Below are 17,280 nucleotides of genomic sequence, written 5' to 3' on the forward strand. Positions count from 1 at the left end.
GGGTCCAGTTGTTGGCAGGCCACAGATCAGCCTTCTACCCACTTGTCCTTTGGGTGGGTGGGCAGCACCATCATCACCTTTATGCATAATTGAGTTGTGTTTGGAACATGGTGGCAAGGGTCCAGCTCTGCACTCCACCATCAAGGCCTTCTTCTTCACCCTCAAAGCTTTGTACCAAGTCTAGTCTTGATGCCGACGTCAACAACTCACTGTTTCTCCCTGTTCTCTGCCATCATCAAATGAATCCTCTACTACTATTATTAACAGGCCAACTTGGTCTTGTACAGCCCCCAGAATGATAAGCTCTTCCGTCGACAATAAGCATGCTGGATGCCAACTTTTGTCCTCCGAAATCATTAATTGCATCCATGTGCCGTTGACTTTGACCGTCAAATGGGATAAGGGCCTCGAGTTGGTGATGTTGGACCGGAAGCAAGCCCGAAATCGACCACATTATATCTCTGTTTCTGTGTAGCCCGAGCCGAGCCCGTTACAATCGCAAATTATTGCCCGGTTCGGGCTATATATATGTATACTGCTTGGCTTTATGTTCCTCGTGCTATACCCAATCATGTTTGGTTGCTCCTACGAAATGTCATTTCAATTGACTGGCACTCTCTCATGCAAATATTACAGAAGTACATACAACAGTTCCTGTGCTACGGCTTCTAGGAATGATAAAGGAGAAGATAAGATCAACGAATGTTAACAGGGTAATATAGTGAGAAGAGCACAATTTCCAGGAGTCTGTCAATGAAAGCGTGAAAAAGCTCCGAGATGAGTTCCCCTCCTGTTCGCCTTCCGCCCGACCCTCCCCCACCTCGTCATCTCATCCAGAACCAAGCATTCGAGCACAACCGGCCCTTTTCCCACTTGCTGATGATTCATCGGACGACTCCCTCCTTTCTGGCTCGTCGTCGCCTTCTCCTCACGCAGGGGAAGCTGCTCCTTCTCATTCTGATGCTGCCAAGAGCGCTAAATCCATCTCCTGGGCAGGGTTGTTCCGGAGGGCTCACGGCATTGACGCTTGAAAATTTTCCTCTGGGCTTAAAGGCAAGCTAAGCCGGATTCAGTCCTCCTCCAATCTTGAGCTCGTCTTGGACAAACAGGAGGTAGATGATGCGTGCAAAGCTTGGTCTTTGAGTTTATCTGGTAAATTTTTTGATCGAACACCACTTCTAGATTACCTAAAAGCCGAACTACCCAAGAGACGAGGTGTTTCCTTTGCATGCCACATTGTTTCAGGTATGGTGTGGTAGGCCACAGATGAGAACAGTGTGTTACCCAGAAGTCCACTATTAAACCCAAACCTTCGGAGAAGGGCCAACCGACGGTTTCTGAACCAGTGTCCAAGGTGGAAGACGATACCCTTTACGGGCCTTGGATCAAAGTTCAATGACAGAACCGGACCAGGTCAATACACATAAGCCTTGGAGGGGATCTTGAACTCAGTTCTAGGCCTAACAAGGGTTCCAACGGTCCACTGCATGCAGATGACCAGGAACCTAGCACTGATGAGGTTATCCTCGTCGATCACACACCCAGTCTCTAGGAAACGGGCGACCCTGGTGTTCCGGGTAATGGTCGAACAATCCAAAAGGTGGGAGCGGCTCCTTTTAGGCCGAACAAATCGACTCGACATCCCAGAGGGCGTACAATGCATCAGAAAGGTAAGGCGATCATCCTTAACGAGGAGTAAGGGGTTTCACTCATGAGACCAGTTGATGTAACCAGGGATGGTGCCCCATCCCCTATACCGAGTCTAACCTGTGGGAAACTACAACCTGCTGATTTGCACCTGCCAAGGCTTGTTCGAATGACGTGGGAGGCCCTTCGTACAACTCAAGGGGCATCGAGTCCGAGGTGTGACCTTTCTCGATGGAGACGGACTCACCGAGGCCAGCGTGATCGTCTTCTCCGATGGAAGACTTCCAGTTCCAGTCGAAGTCTACCAAGCTTCCATAGGAGGAACCCTCTTCTTCCCCTTCGAGACCATCACATGCCATGGCCGGGTCCTTTGAAGACATTGTAACCTGGGACGACTCCTCCTTGCTAGAGGAAGAAGATCCGTAGCGGGCCAGAGAAGCCAAAACCGACGGTCCTAAAGCTCGATGACGCGGTGTACATTGTAATGATCACTAACTCTCTGGTAATGATTACTAACTCCTTATGGGTACTTTGGAATCACTATAATGATTGTCATTTTCGCAACCATAGAGTCGAGGTTAACTCTCATCGGTGTAAGATGATGATTATAATCGGTGATAGAATGATTAATTTGCACCTGCGTGGGGGGGGATAGGAAACGTTGGATGCAGCAGAAGCTGCAATGTTTTCCATCTTTCTTTGATTTCTCTATTGAGACTAATGCTTCCTTTGTGAGTTGCTCGATCAGGAAAAGTCAGCTCATTCTACATGCTTCAAAAGGTGCAGCTACCTTGGAAGCCCTACTCTCTGTTTCTCATCAGTGCTTCAAGAACATATGTATTCGTTCTAACAGTCTCCAGGTTATCAAGAGGCCCTCAACAGCTTCGATCCTTGGCCATGGCACCTGAGAAGCATTTCGAGCGATTGTGCATTTCTTTTTTATGAAGCTAAATTTGTACCTTCCTGATTAACGTTTAATACAGCTTTCATTTCCAAAAAGAAAACAGAGTAACATAGTCGCTACAGATTATTCTGTCAGTCTTGGGGAGCCGGACAATACATCTCTCTAATATGAAATATTTAGAGAACAGAACAGGATATGTTCCTTCACGAAAAACAAATGAAGAGTCACAGAGTAAGTAAATGGAACCCAAGTTAACATCCTCCATCTGTGTATCTCGAAGCTCCATGGCCATGGATCATTCATTCATTTCGTATAAAAAGAGTCCTGCGTTTGTGACGGAAACACCGAACAAGTTACTGAGGAAAGACGGAGAACGCAATAAGCATAAAACCATGACATCTTTCTCTGAATGCCAGTGGAAGCTGAAAACCAACGCCAAGCTTGTGGGGTCCTGCGAACAGTCCATCTGTTGTCTAAAAGAAACACGAGAAGTAATTAAACGAGGGTAATAATTTGTTCCTGCAAGAAACAAAAGGATATATGTCGGATTGACTTAGCCAAGGAGCCACCGGCATGCATGCGGAGAAACCAGGAAGACGAGAACAAGCAAAAAGGGAGTACGGTGTGCTGCGTGGAATGATTGGGAGCTCCCTTCAGTCCAATTAGCGGGCTAAGCCAGTGGCCGGAGTTGCTCCCACACCATGCATTGGCCAAGGCTTATCCCCCACATTATCATCTTCAAGAGGCATCCTCCATCACCATGCGTGACTTCACCACTGTGAAACAAGCATAAGGCTTGGCCTAATCCATGGGATGGCAGCTCTAAACCACTCCTCAACCCTCTTTATTGGACTGAATGGAGCTCTTCTACCCCACTGTAACACCAGAAAAGGAGCAGAAACAACCAAATGTTCTCATCTGATGGACCCTCCCTCCCTATCCTCCCCTCCCCCCCCCCTCTCATATATCCCTCACCCTCTCTGTCTCTCTCTCTCTCTCTGATCTCGTAGCAAAAGAACAAGACTGTGGCTCTGCCCCACAGTGGAGTTCAGGGTAAAAGCAAATACTAAGGAGCGCACTCGACTCTTCGCGTGACTCCTCTGCGTTGCTTTCCTTGGCCTTGTGATCATCCACCGCGAGACTGTGAGGTTAAGCTGAACTGTGCCTTCTTTCCAGCCCTCCGGATCGAACTCCCAAGACCATAAGAACTCAACGGCTTGGTGGTGCATGATAACTACACCCGTCGTGCGAGGAAAACACTGCCGCAACCTCGTCTTGGTTGTCCTCATGTGGCCTGTACTTCTCATGGGAGACGGTCGGAAATGTCCTTCTTGCTTCGGTGGAATTCTGGGCGACTCAAGCGTCTCGTAGGTGTCATATACTTCGAGGGAGGAGGGCATGTCCACAGTCGGGTCGTGTCGGATGGGATCGTACCGCCGAAGAAGAGGACAAAACCTAAATTTGTGTTGGATACGGGGAGATCCTGGAGCTGATGAAAGCGCGCCCTGCGTGCGGTACGTCTGAAGTCACATGGCGTCGGAGTTTTGAATCTGTTGCAGAGGACGACGGCCTCAAAAGAAGTGGAGCTGTTCACAAACCAATCATTTTATTACACGTCATTTCTAAGAAAAAAAAGATTTTATCGTTCATACCTTTTCCTATCTTGTGATAAAGACGATCCCAGAAAACAAGTGGAGAAGAAGAGCAGAGAAATCACGGGAAGAGGAGAATAGAGGATATATATATATATATATATATATATATATATATATATATATATACACAATGTAAAAGGGTGCCTCATCGATTCCATCAGCTGCGGCTATTAATATTCCTTGCATAAACTATAGTCTCACAAACTTGTCTCTATGCCATGAAACTGTCCCTTGTATTGTGATGCGTGTCTTGATCCGATATAGCTCACAATGTTCCCTGAGGTCCCAAATTGGGTCTCTCAATGTCATGGACCGGGTCATAATTGGAGAAGGGAACGCGGCCTTTTATTATGAGTTCATTGATGTGGCCGAAACGGGCAACTGGATCAAGCATGGGTGGACTTATGGGCCATGAATAGGCCTAATGGGCTCGTTTCTCGGTCCACTTCTCTGAACCCATTAATCCAAACCGCACCGAGTTTGGATCTTGGTCGAGCCGAACCACAATTTCTATCGGTTCTCGGCCCGCCCGTTCCCCTGCCTTCGCCAAGACGGCGTCGCCCCCCTGCCAATAGAAAACCTAATCATCATATGCCCCCCCACCCGGTCTCGCTCTATCTGACGACTCCTATCGGTTCGAAGAGGTAGAACAAGAATAGAAGACGAAGACGCAGGAGATAAAGCCGCAAACGGTAAGCTCTCTCTCTATCTCTCTCTTATTGATCTCCTCTGCTTTCGCGTTGCCTCCCCTTCGCTCCTCCTTGTTTCATCCTCAAGATCCCTTTTTAGGGTTCATCGACGCCACTTGTTTCCTTCTAAGAAAACCTAGGGCTTTCTGAAAATCTGTAGTAGCAGTCGCATGACGAGTGATTTCGCTGCATTTCCTGGTGTGTCCCGTTCCTGGAGATTGATGCTAACTAGAAGATGCTGTTCTCTGAGAGAATTTGGACCCGACCTTTTATTTCCTTGATAGATTATCGCTGTGGAAAAAGAAGCTAATAATGTTTAGTAGCTCAGCTCGCGCTGAAGCATTCGAGGTTTATAGGGTAGGGTTCACGTTTCGGATTGTTTGGACGATCGGTTCTTTGTGCAGTACATGCAAAGAAGTTTGGCCCTTCAGTCAAATGTGATAATGGGGCCAAGTCGTGTTTACTTAAACAAGTTTTAGTGACGCAGTTAAAATTTATTCTACGTTACCTTCTTTTTCGTCATACCATAATAATTGGAAGTAGGAATGCTGAGCTTCCCCAAAAGATTGGATTGCTTTGTTGTATGCATAGTAGACGTTGGCATATCATCTGCAGCTGGTAATGCAACTTACAATTCAACTTCTCTGACTAGAATATCTTTAATGGTATTTAATTGTGGTTATGGTGTCTTCTTGTAACCAAGGATCTTTTGTCCTAACTAATCCTGCACTGTCAATTGTTGGGTGGTGGGAGGTTTATGTGCTAGCGGCGGAGTACATTACTGTATATTTTTGTTTCCTTGCTGAAAAATGAAAAAATTATGGCTTCTTGTTCTCCTTTTCCTTGATGATTTTTCAAAATAAAAGGTCATGTTTGGCATAAACATGTTGTGTTTTTTCCACTGTTAAAAAAAAATTTTATTTGTAATTTTTTCTATGCCTGTATCTGTTTATTGATTTAGGAAGTATTTGCAAGATTTTCCAGAATTTCAAGTATACTGCTCTCTAGTTCTATAAATTTCCAGTAATAGAATGATTCCCACTATTATGGTACTAACCCAAATTTGGAAATTAGGTTGTGGAATGTAAAATTGAGCCAAACAAACTATCTAAAATCGGAAAAAAAATGTTGTAATCTTTATTTCGACTAGGATTTTAAATGTAAACCAGCCAAAGCATGCCCGAAGTCTTGAAATTTGGCATTCTGTTTATACAACACCTTAGCTGATAATTAGCTGCCATATGATCACTCTCTCTTAGTAAAGGGTGACTGAATATGAGGAGAAAGAATGGCAGTTAGAACTTGTATTTGTTAATAATCATTTCATTGCTTATATGTGATATTTGCATTAAAGATACCACATTGTTTTATGCTTTTGAATTCTAAGCTTGGTAAAAAAAAAGTCAGACAAAAAAGAAAACTCACTGCAGATATATGAGCTCGGGTGGTTTCTTGGGCCTTTGCTGGTACTTGTAGATTCAAAAGCACAAGAAGAGAGGACAAAATGAAAATGTGAGATTTTTTAGCAGTCGGGTGTCCATACCCTGGACGAAATTGTTTTTTGCTATTGGGTGATGATGATTTTCCTTTTACAGTACTTGCCGATCTTTTATGTCTGTATGTGTATGTCTATGATCTACCTTGACACATCTCTCTCTGTAATTTGGTTTGTTGGTAAGCAAGGTAGTCATGGATTGAACTTAGGCATGCAATATGATTGAGGTTGCCCCTTATGGGGAATGGTAGTTGTCTTATTTATCACTTAGTAAAGGAAGAAAAAATGATTTTCATCTTCACTGCTTTATATGGATAGAAGTGATATGAGGTTTGGTTTATATGACTGAGGTTTCCCTTTATAGGAAATGCTAGTTGTCAGCATCTTATTAATCACTTAGTAAAAGAAGAAAAAATGATTTTCATCTTCACTGCTTTATAAGGATAGAAGTGATAAAGGTTTGGTTTATATTACTGAGGTTGCCCTTTATAGGAAATGCTAGTTGTCAGCATCAAAGTAATCACTTAGTTAAAGAAGAAAAAATGATTTTCATCTTCACTGCTTTATATGGATAGAAGTGATATAAGGTTTGGTTTATATGACTGAGGTTTCCCTTTATAGGAAATGCTAGTTGTCAGCATCTTATTAATCACTTAGTAAAAGAAGAAAAAATGATTTTCATCTTCACTGCTTTATAAGGATAGAAGTGATAAAGGTTTGGTTTATATTACTGAGGTTGCCCTTTATAGGAAATGCTAGTTGTCAGCATCAAAGTAATCACTTAGTTAAAGAAGAAAAAATGATTTTCATCTTCACTGCTTTATATGGATAGAAGTGAGAAAAGGTTTGTTTTGACCAGATTATGGTTGAACATCATAGTTAAGGTTTTTCTATTATCTTTCTACCTTGTTTTTAGACCTTACTGTGTGTTTGTTGCTTAATTCTGTGTTTTATTTTTTGATCACCTAGACATGAGGTTTAAAAGTTTTTATAATGACCTAGAAGTCCTTCGTGGCATGTGCCTTTTGTTGGGGAAACGTGTAGCTATCTTGCTTTTGTACCCTTGAAGCTGAATAGGTTTGTGTTACTTTGATTGGGCGGATTTGCGCCCTTAGAACTTTTTATTTCACAGAATCAATGTTAATTCCAAGATGCAATAATATTATTGCGGAGAGGACGGGCTTTGGTACAATGGTAAGGTTGTTTCTTTGTGACATGGAAGACCAGGGTTTAAGTCACAGAAACAGTCTCTTTAAATATTTAAAGGTAAGACTGCATACATTTACACTCGCCCGACGCTGCATTGGCGGGAGCCTCATGCACTGAGTACACCCTTTTAATAATATTATTGAGGACTGAAATCTGCTTTCAAGTCAATACTATTTCTGTAATTCATCTTTATTATATGAGCACTGTTTAACTATGTATTAGGATACTTAATTTTTTTTTTTGCTTGCCATTCTTGCAAACAATCACCTCTATGTCCTTGAAATATATTGATATGCAGGTTATGCTTGAAAATTTTGTTAGTGTTGTTTGTTTATTCAGTTTTTTCAAGTTTGAGCTTTTGAGAATTATTTATGAATGATCATAAACTGCAAAATAGTTATAATTTTTCAATTGTGAATCTTGTTTCAGTAATGTGAACCACTTCTTTGGCCTAATTTTTCTTTTTGCTAGTGATTGATAACTGATTCATAGTGATCAGGTGTCTAGTTTTTCTTGATTTTTTAGTTTCTTCATTATTTTGTTTGAACTGTTTTTTTTTTCTAGTAGTTTCATTCTTTCTTAAGTGTTTGGCTATGCTTCCTTTTTGATCGACAAACTAATCATGCATGAAGTACTAAACTTTGCGCTAGTTCATATTGCAAGGCGATTCATGGTGGTATCAGACGATTTTGTAGGTGTTAATGTTTTGCTTGATTTGGTTTGATGAACATTTCTATTTACACGCATGGCATGTGCTCATGCATATAATACGTTGTGATGAATTTTGTTCAACACACTGGTCATAGCATTGTTTTTCAGTTGTCAGAGTGCGTCTATATTAAGCACCTAAGTGCAAACCAATTGATGGGTACATTGACGATCTCATGGGTTGTTACCAAGTTGCAGATTGCCTTGGCGGAACAAATATGACCACCTATGTTTGCTAAAGATGTATCCACTCATTTATTGTATATTTCTTAACCATATTAGTCTTTCTTGTGCAGTATGTTTCTTTAACTTACTGGAGACATTATATTGCAATTGATATTATAAACGTTGGCTATCTGTTTGAAACTAATCTCCTTTGGAACCGAGGAACATTTATGTGGCAATTATCCACCATCAACATATACATTTATATCCATAAATTATGTTGAGTGTTTTTGCTGAAGTTGTTGGAGAATAAGTCACTATTGATTATAAATTGTAAGATTCATTTACAAAATACCATTAAAGAGTATTTTTTATATTTTTTCATTAATTCCATGTACTATTCCCAACTGAAATTCTTTTTTTTGGTGGAAATGTCATTATCCAACTGCAGGTTCTTATAATCCATGTCATGCACATATAGAGTGGTTTTTCTTTACTAATTATGTCTCTCTAATTTGCTTAAATTTGATTTTACTAGGCCATCTTGAATTTTGAAAGTTTCTTTGCAGCAGTATGGATGAAAGAAGGACATATGGGAAGAACAAATCCGGAAGTTTTAGAAAACGAACTTATGACCAATTTGATAATGGGAAAAGGAAGAAGCATAATTCTGGTCGTGATCATGGTTCTACTACCACTAAACCTATTGATACTATTTATCGCATCCTTTGTCCTGTAAAGAAGATTGGTAGCGTTCTTGGGAAAGGAGGTGACATAGTTAATACCCTGAGAGATGAAACCCATGCAAAGATAAGGGTTGCAGATGCTATTCCTGGGGCAGAGGAAAGGGTAATTATCATATTTAGTTACCTGTCACAATCTGAAAAAAATGATTCCGATCAGGATTTGGACGATAGTGATGGAAATGAGCTAGAGGATATGCAGCCCCATTGTCCTGCCCAGGATGCTTTACTTAAGATCCATGATAGGATTGCTGCAGATGAGATTCTACGTGGTGGTGTGGTACAATCAAAGACTGAACCCGATGATGTTGTTACTGCTCGAATTTTGGTCCCAAAAAATCAAGTTGGATGTCTCCTTGGCAAGGGTGGAACAATTATTCAGCAACTGCGAAGTGAGACCGGTGCAAATATACGTGTATTGCCTTCAGATCACCTTCCACCTTGTGCTATGGACAGTGATGAACTAGTACAGGTAATATAGTACTGTTTCGTATTCACGTATAATTTATTCTTGTGTACTTTCCAAGTGTCCAGTATTGGAAAACACCCAAATGAAACTTCTAGTTGGTTATACCTTTTACTTCATGTTTCTTTTGTCACACCGTCAGGTTTTCCAATTTCCAACTGCTCCACACGGCAGTAGTGTTTGTATTCATAATTGTTCTACCAATTGTTCATTGAGATTTTGGAGGAGTTGTTATTTTCTCTTTGGTTTCATCTGATGTTTTTGATCTTGCATTTCATATGTTTCTAGATCCTTTTGTCTGGGCATAATGAGTTTATGCAAGAATATTCTGGTTCTCATCAATACAGTACTAATTTCTGGATACGCTTCCCCAGGTATCAGGAGTGCCATCTATTGTGAAGAAGGCTTTATACAGAATTTCAACCTTGCTGCATCAGCATCCCCACAAGGAAAATCCTCCTCTAGAAGATCTTATATATGCCAGTACCCAAGGTTCATATCACTCTGAACCTTCCGTACCTCCCCCATTGCCTCAGGGAAATCGAGTGTGGTCCCAATATCACTCTGATGCCCATGTTCCACCAACAATACCACGGTTCAGTAGGTACCTAGATGAGCCATCTGGGTATCCTCCTAGTAATTATGGCAGAAGCAATTTTGGAAATGATGGTGAAACTGTAGAAGAATTTTCCATTAGAATTTTATGTGCTACAGTGAAGATCGGTGGGGTGATTGGCAAGGGTGGGGTCAATGTCAGACAATTAGAGCAACAGACAGGTGCTCACATTCAAGTTGAGGACACTGCTCCTGAGGCTGAGGAACGTGTGATTAGTATTTCATGTAAGGAGGTAAGCTGCATGTAGCCAATAACATTGGATCTTGGGATGCATGCCAATTTAGATGATATAGATTTGTGCCTCTTAAGCCTTTGATGTTGAATACATAATAAAACTGCCTTTAATTGATAAACTTTAGGTTCCTTGGGATACAATTTCTCCAACAATTGAAGCTGTTCTTCAACTTCAAAGCAGAACAAGTGCAAGCTCTGAAAATGGTGTTATCACAACACGATTGCTTGTTCCATCTAGTAAAGTTGGTTGCATTCTTGGACAAGGTGGCAACATAATAACAGAAATGAGAAGGCGAACTAAAGCAGATATTCGTGTTTACTCCAAGGATGACAAGCCAAAATATACATCTGCGAATGAAGAACTAGTGCAGGTGATGTGGCAATGCCACTTCTTATTCTTAGCTTCCTTTACAAAGTTATCTTTTCCAAACATGTTTTTGTATATTTGTTTATCTTGGCGTGCTTGTGTTTTGATCCGACTTGCTTGTCAGAATGTCCATCTTTTGGTTTCCTGCTCAGCGTAATAATTGTTTCGCTTTCATGTAGATTTCTGGAACTCGAGATGTTGCACGGGACGCACTTGCAGAGATTGCTTCTAGGCTCAGAGCAAGGACTTTCCGAGGCGGGAATGCTGCTGTTAATCCTGCACCTAGTGCACCTTTTCATGGAATTCCTCCTTTAGAAAGCAGGTCTGACCGAGGTGTACCATCATATGGAAATGCTGCGTTAGATTATGCACCACCGAGCCATTTTCGTGGTTACACTCCTGAAAGCTTTTCTGCTCGAGAAATACCAACATCTAGCATGGTTGGACCTGGGAAATCTGTCGGTTACAGTTACCCAAAGGTATCATTTATGTCCTTTTTTACATTATTGTTCTATTTCTGAATGTTCATATATGTGTTTTATATTCTATCACCATTTGACTCGTAGAGGCTGGCACTTACTGTGAATTCCAGGATTTTGTGTCTGCTAGCAAATTTGAAGTTTCCTTTTATGAATCTTCTGATGCATTAGATTTGCGAACACAGTATGAAGGGTGCACTTGCATGTACTGCCACAGTATGATGTCTTCTAATCCAACATGTTTCTCGGTGGCCAAGAATATGATTTTCCAAAATTTAAATAAAACCAAATATTCAGATGTTCCTACTCCAGAAGGAGGTTTCCCTTTGATGAATTAACCCTTTCTCACCTTTTAGCCTACTGTTTGGCACTTTTTAGTTTTTAGAGAGAAACTTATTAGGCCCTAATCACTGTAACATGGTAATGATGGAAAAGATGTTGCAAATTATAGATCTAAAGCATAGTTTACGGTGGTGATAGCCCTTTAAATGAGCCTTACGAGAGTTGTGTTGCTAGTGTTCACTGTACCACCAGTGTCTTCTATTCAAATTTTTGTTGGTTGCCATACATTAGATTTTCTGAATGGTTGCTCACCTTCACTCATTGGCATCGGCATGCACATTTTGTTTTTGTTGGTAGCCAGTTTAGGTTTGTTGGTGGCATGGTTTGGTGAGCCATGGATGTCCTTACTATCCTGTTTCTATCCATGCTGACCTGAAATTTTAGCGATTAAAGTGGTTGGTTGATAGTTTCTTTGCTCAACGTTGTTAAGTTTGTTTGTTTGCTGATTCATGTTAATTCTGTATGTTCATCTGTTATGGAGACAGATGGTCTCCCTCTGTGTATAATCCGTGTACTTGATCTGAGGGTTATGATCTGCAGGGTTATGGACAGGCACACGAAGCTCAATACTATTCTACACCATCAGCTGCTCCTGGGTATCATAATGACCTACTCTGTTGTTTGTGGTAGTCCCATTGACATCTTTCTTGGTCTCATACATGTTGCACAGTTTCTCTCATTTGTCCAGGTACTCTAATTTTAACAGTTCTATGGACGTCAAGATTCCTAATAGTGCAGTGGCACCCGTTATTGGAGCTGATGGTAGCAATATTTCTGATATACATCAGGTATAGTGAATACATTATGTTTCTATAAATGGTTTATGATAAAAAGAGAAGAAACAATATAAGATAGTGAAGTTACTTAATGGTAGTCAAATTCCCCTCTTACCTATTTGATGATTGTATACAATAATTTTTCACTACAATCTGGTCTTTTAATGGCAATGAAATATATATACATATATATATTTCATTGCCATATATGTATGTATGTATTTATGTATGTATGTATAGATACACCATACATATACAAATGTTGCAGGATTTTCCATTATAGTGGACTTTTAAGTTGCTACGAGATGGTCAAGTCCAGGATGATAAATTTTTTGCTATTACATACAAATGACACTAAATCTGGCTCAAGTTCTTGTGATTTTTACTATTCTGCCCATCTAGGTTGGTGGACGGTTAAAATTACATGATCCACCTTTTGGTGCTCCGGAGCGTGTTGATATGCATGGTTCATCTGATCAGTTGAAGGTAGGACACGGCCCTCTTCCATCCTACATGACATCTGGGGGACAAAGTTTTCCACCATCTCAGGTACTTCGTCCATATTAGTCTGACTGGGAACCCGTGATTCTTTTGTTCCTTGTCAGTTAAATGCTATTCTGCTGTTCTTTAATGGCTGAAGTGGCACAACTATGCCTTCAATGTGTGGGTAGGTGAGCTGCTAACTTGTACCTGTTACCGTAGACAATGCTATGTTTACAGACTAAAAGATGATAATAGTTTTGTTATGAATTGTTGAATGATTTGATGATGCCATTTCCAGTTGCATATTGACGGAACAATATATGGGGCTTTTAAGCTTTGTAGCCGTGTGTTTCAGTACTTGGAATTCTTGCCACAGACATTACCAGATTACATATTTTGCTTGGTTCTTTTCAGTCTTTAAGATTTGTACACTGAATCTTCCCAATATTTTCCTTTTTCCTTTCAAGCCTTATGAGTTTTGACTAATTTTTAAAGCACGCCTGAATCTGTATATCAGCGATCATCTTTTGACTGGCATTTGAACAATCAGTTGATTGTGGTTGTGATATAAGTTGTCATATCACTGTCCTAAAAATTGGCATGCTATTTGATATTCCTGTTCCTCATTGATTTTTATCTATTCTAAAGCATCTTCCACTCGGTCACACTGAGATGAAATCATCAGTCGAGGTAAATATTTAATTGGTTGGATCAAAAGAGTTTGCATTATTTTTTCTTTAGTTAGTATTTCAACAAAAGAAAAAAATAAAACTGTCGGATCTAATGTCTCTGGTTTGGATAATGTATTCAGGCATCAGGCATACACAAAGCACGGCTTCCGGTTCGTCGTCATTGTCCAATTAGTTCTGTATTCCCATGCCGTCACTCGACCGTACAGAGAAAGGTCCGCTGCGATCTCGGGTAAGGGTTATTATATATGGCGTACCGAGTCGCCGTTGGAAATTTTCAGGGTGATAGGTCGCTTACGTGCTTGACGCAGTGAGATCCACATGAACGGCCGGGACCCACACCGGAGAGAGAGGGGGAGAGAGAAGCTTTTTCATCGAGGGAGTAGATTTAATCGAAAGCAATTCCCCGATCAAACAGGGTGCTCTATTTTGGGGACCTTAGTAAGCTTTCCCAGGAGCTTTCTACCGGACAAAGATCTGATGATCCTGGCTGCTTTATACACAAATCGAAACTGCCGCAGCAAGCTCGGGCATATTGTCTTGCTTTTGGGTCAAGTCATTCGATCCTTGCACCAGTTTTTAGCTTCGGATCCCTGGTGGAGTCAGGTCGTCGCTCTTCTCAAGTCCCATATCAAATTGGGCCCCCCACCCCCATCGCCATGCACAAGCATCGCCCCGATCTCCTTTTGTAGGAGATGCCAACCCTACCTTGAGCGTCGATGTCATCCCGCTTTCCTCAGATAAAGCAGTTGGTCGTCGTGCTCTTTAGCCAGCGTTCACGGCAAATGCACAACGGCAGCTGCCCTCCTCCCTTCCTCCAAGTGCTTGGACCGGCAGCTCCCAGTGCACCGCCCTATCTCGCTTGCCATGGAGGCCACTCCACCAACGGCGAGGCTGTGATGTTTCTCCTCCATGTCTTCACCTTTCTCAGCTTCCTCCTCACTGTCCTCCATCTCGTTTCCTTCCTCCTCACCAAGCTGTTCACGTTTCTCCTTGAAAGAGCAGCCGCGACCGAGGAACAGATCAGGTAGGTACCTCGCCATCTCGCTCACTTTCGCTCTTACTGTCTCTCGAGTAACCTTCCATTGCAGGGATTCACATCTCATCTATCGAGATGAGATCCAGCCCGTAGACGATGACAGCTACTCCGGCATCGGAGACTTCGCTGCCGGCATCTTCAGCAGAGAAGACAGTCTCCTCTTTTTCTACAACCAAAGGGTGGTCAACGATACCCTACTTGTCGGACAAGAAAAGGGTTCCAATCAGCAACAGAACCTCTTGGAAGTTGATGAAAGCTTTGTCGCGGAATCTTGGTACGGTTCCCCTCTCGATCATCCTGAGGAGCTCGGAGTTGATGTACCGGCGGACGATGTCACAGAACCATCGGATGTTGCACATCCAATCACATATGATGGGACTGACAGAGGTACGTTTAGATGCAACGCCTCCTTGTCGTCGTATATCATCCTTCAATCCTGCCTCATGACTTGGTACGCTTACGCTGTGAACAGATGAAGATGTTCACGGAGACGCATACCAAAATAATAAGAACGAGGAGGAGGAGGAGGAGGAGTTCTCGAGCAAAGAGTTACGGCTGGAAGAAGACAAGGAATCGTCGGGTGGTTCTCTCACAGGTACTGACTTTTCATCCAAGAGCTCTACGGGGTGGAGAAACGTTGCGCTCTTCAGGGATTCGGAGACGGAGTGTCTCTTCTCCTCTTCCTCACAGAGAAGCTCTTCCCATTGGGAAACCTATACGTCGTTCCGAAGGTACGATGAGGAGAGACTGTTGTTCGACAGATTCAGTGCACAAAAACTCACGGAAACAGGTCCATTTCCTCTTGTATCTGTATATTTATTTACGTACTCCCTACGTGTCTTACCCTCTCATTTCATGGATCGGCTGAGTCTACGTGTCCATTTCCAGAATCATTTAGGTCCATAAAGTTCCAACCACGATCGATGTCGGAAAGGTTAGTTCACAGGCTTACCACACCGAAGAAGGAGGAGGGAGGCAGAGACCCATATCAAGAATTGGAGGCAGCTTATGTAGCTCAGATTTGCTTGGCATGGGAAGCTCTAAACTGGAATTACAACAACATCCGGCAAAGGAGTGCCACCGGAGACGGTGAGCGCGCCTCTTGCACTGTATGCGTAGCTCAGCAATTCCAACAGTTTCAGGTCCTCTTGCAGCGGTTCATAGAAAATGAGCCCTGCGAGCGTGGTCGGAGGCCCGAAGTGTTTGCTCGAACGAGGATTTCCTCTCCCAAATTGCTCCAAGTTCCTGAGTTCCGTGGTAGGAACGCAGTACGGCCTTGTCGTTTGTCTGTTTGCTCGTCTTACAGCCTACCTCACTTGTGCTGATTGATTTCTCTGCATCAGAAGCTGATGAAGGTAAAGAAGACGTGATTTCGTCCACCGAGTTTTTGGCGATTCTGGTGGATGTGATTCGAACCTTCCTGAACTTCCTTCAGGCAGACAAGGAGAATCCTTGCCAAATGCTTAAAGCATTCATCAAGAGGAAATCAAGCTCCGCGAATTCTACTCTTCTTCATGTGCTCAGAAGGGCTAATAAGAAAGTGAGCACTCCGTCAGTCACTCTAATGTCTGCTTTCTTTCTTATGAGGGATGACATTATTTTCAGAAGAAGATGAGGCTCAAGGATATAATGAAGCGAAGGAGGTGCCTGGAAAGGCAGAGGTCGAATGGAGACGAAGAGACCGATGTACTGATGGGCTTAATAGACATGAAGATCGTGTCCAGGATTCTGAGGATGCCTGAGATCAGCCAAGAGCAGTTACGGTGGTGCGAGAAGAAGATGACCAGAGTAAGAATATGGGATGGAAAGGTCCTGAGAGATTCCTCCCCGTTGCCTTTCCCTGTTCACTGACTTGGACGTTAGTGTTGTATAGTCTACTGTGCTTTAGGCTAGACGACGCCCATCAGAACATTCCACCTGACCTCTGTCACTGTAAAGATAGATCGAGAGAGATGACAGTTCTGCATCAGACATGCGTAGAATAAGGCGATAAGTTTAGCATCTCTTCATGAACACCAAAGTCTAGTGAATAAAAGTGAAAGTGAGGGTGGAAAGATAAAGAGTAGGGATAGAAACAACCACAACTTCAGCTTTCTTTTGCTTTACGTGGTTAAAGTCTAGTGTTGGTATTTGGAGTACATATTACTTGATTACTATATATCATAGTAGTGTGCTGATGCTTTTGGCTCTCATGAATGATGTGAATTGTGGCACTGATCGTACCGACTACCCTCAGCTAACCCTTAAGAAATCGAAGCCTTCATTTAATACATTGAACGCAAAGGAGAATTCTCGGAAAAGAATGTGAATGTAGATGCCACCTATTGGGCCGGTCCATTATGACAATGCCTGATGGACCGGCCCAACTATAGCCACCTATGGTGGAGGCTATAGTTTGGGAGTTCAACTCATCCCCGTCGATCTATCACGATGCAGCTCATCTTGTTTGCTCCACTGCTTGGGGTCTACTCGAAAATAAGTGTAAAGTTGAAGCTCTTCTTACTCCCTAATCATACAGAGTTTGCAACACTCGATGCTCTCACGTAAGGGGCGATGCTAAACCATCATCCCATA

General features: G+C 42.3%; 2 protein-coding genes across 10 annotated transcripts; both read left to right on the top strand.

Annotated features, from left to right (window-relative positions):
* The first annotated feature begins 4,758 nt into the window (after positions 1 to 4,758).
* LOC103979234 (KH domain-containing protein HEN4) lies at positions 4,759 to 13,315 on the top strand. 8 transcript variants are annotated; one of them, XM_018823778.2, is made up of 8 exons: positions 4,759 to 4,898; positions 9,042 to 9,687; positions 10,056 to 10,529; positions 10,657 to 10,902; positions 11,078 to 11,377; positions 12,245 to 12,315; positions 12,390 to 12,507; positions 12,898 to 13,315. In XM_018823778.2, the coding sequence occupies exons 2-8, from the start codon at positions 9,046 to 9,048 to the stop codon at positions 13,060 to 13,062; spliced, it is 2,016 nt and encodes a 671-aa protein (XP_018679323.2). In that variant the 5' UTR covers positions 4,759 to 4,898; positions 9,042 to 9,045; the 3' UTR covers positions 13,063 to 13,315. The 8 variants fall into 8 exon arrangements, with proteins under 8 accessions (XP_018679323.2, XP_009393574.2, XP_009393575.2 ...); XM_009395299.3 differs by having other exon boundaries at positions 4,760 to 4,898; positions 9,011 to 9,687; XM_009395300.3 differs by having other exon boundaries at positions 4,766 to 4,898; positions 9,045 to 9,687.
* Positions 13,316 to 13,454: 139 nt separating this feature from the next.
* On the top strand, positions 13,455 to 16,896 carry LOC103979233 (uncharacterized). 2 transcript variants are annotated; one of them, XM_065100300.1, is made up of 7 exons: positions 13,455 to 13,899; positions 13,979 to 14,694; positions 14,759 to 15,093; positions 15,179 to 15,496; positions 15,595 to 15,963; positions 16,050 to 16,246; positions 16,312 to 16,896. In XM_065100300.1, the coding sequence occupies exons 2-7, from the start codon at positions 14,387 to 14,389 to the stop codon at positions 16,555 to 16,557; spliced, it is 1,773 nt and encodes a 590-aa protein (XP_064956372.1). In that variant the 5' UTR covers positions 13,455 to 13,899; positions 13,979 to 14,386; the 3' UTR covers positions 16,558 to 16,896. The 2 variants fall into 2 exon arrangements, with proteins under 2 accessions (XP_064956372.1, XP_064956373.1); XM_065100301.1 differs by having other exon boundaries at positions 16,053 to 16,246.
* The last annotated feature ends 384 nt before the right edge of the window (positions 16,897 to 17,280 follow it).

This window comes from Musa acuminata, chromosome BXJ2-3 (genome assembly GCF_036884655.1).
Source record: "Musa acuminata AAA Group cultivar baxijiao chromosome BXJ2-3, Cavendish_Baxijiao_AAA, whole genome shotgun sequence".
NCBI lineage: Eukaryota > Viridiplantae > Streptophyta > Magnoliopsida > Zingiberales > Musaceae > Musa > Musa acuminata.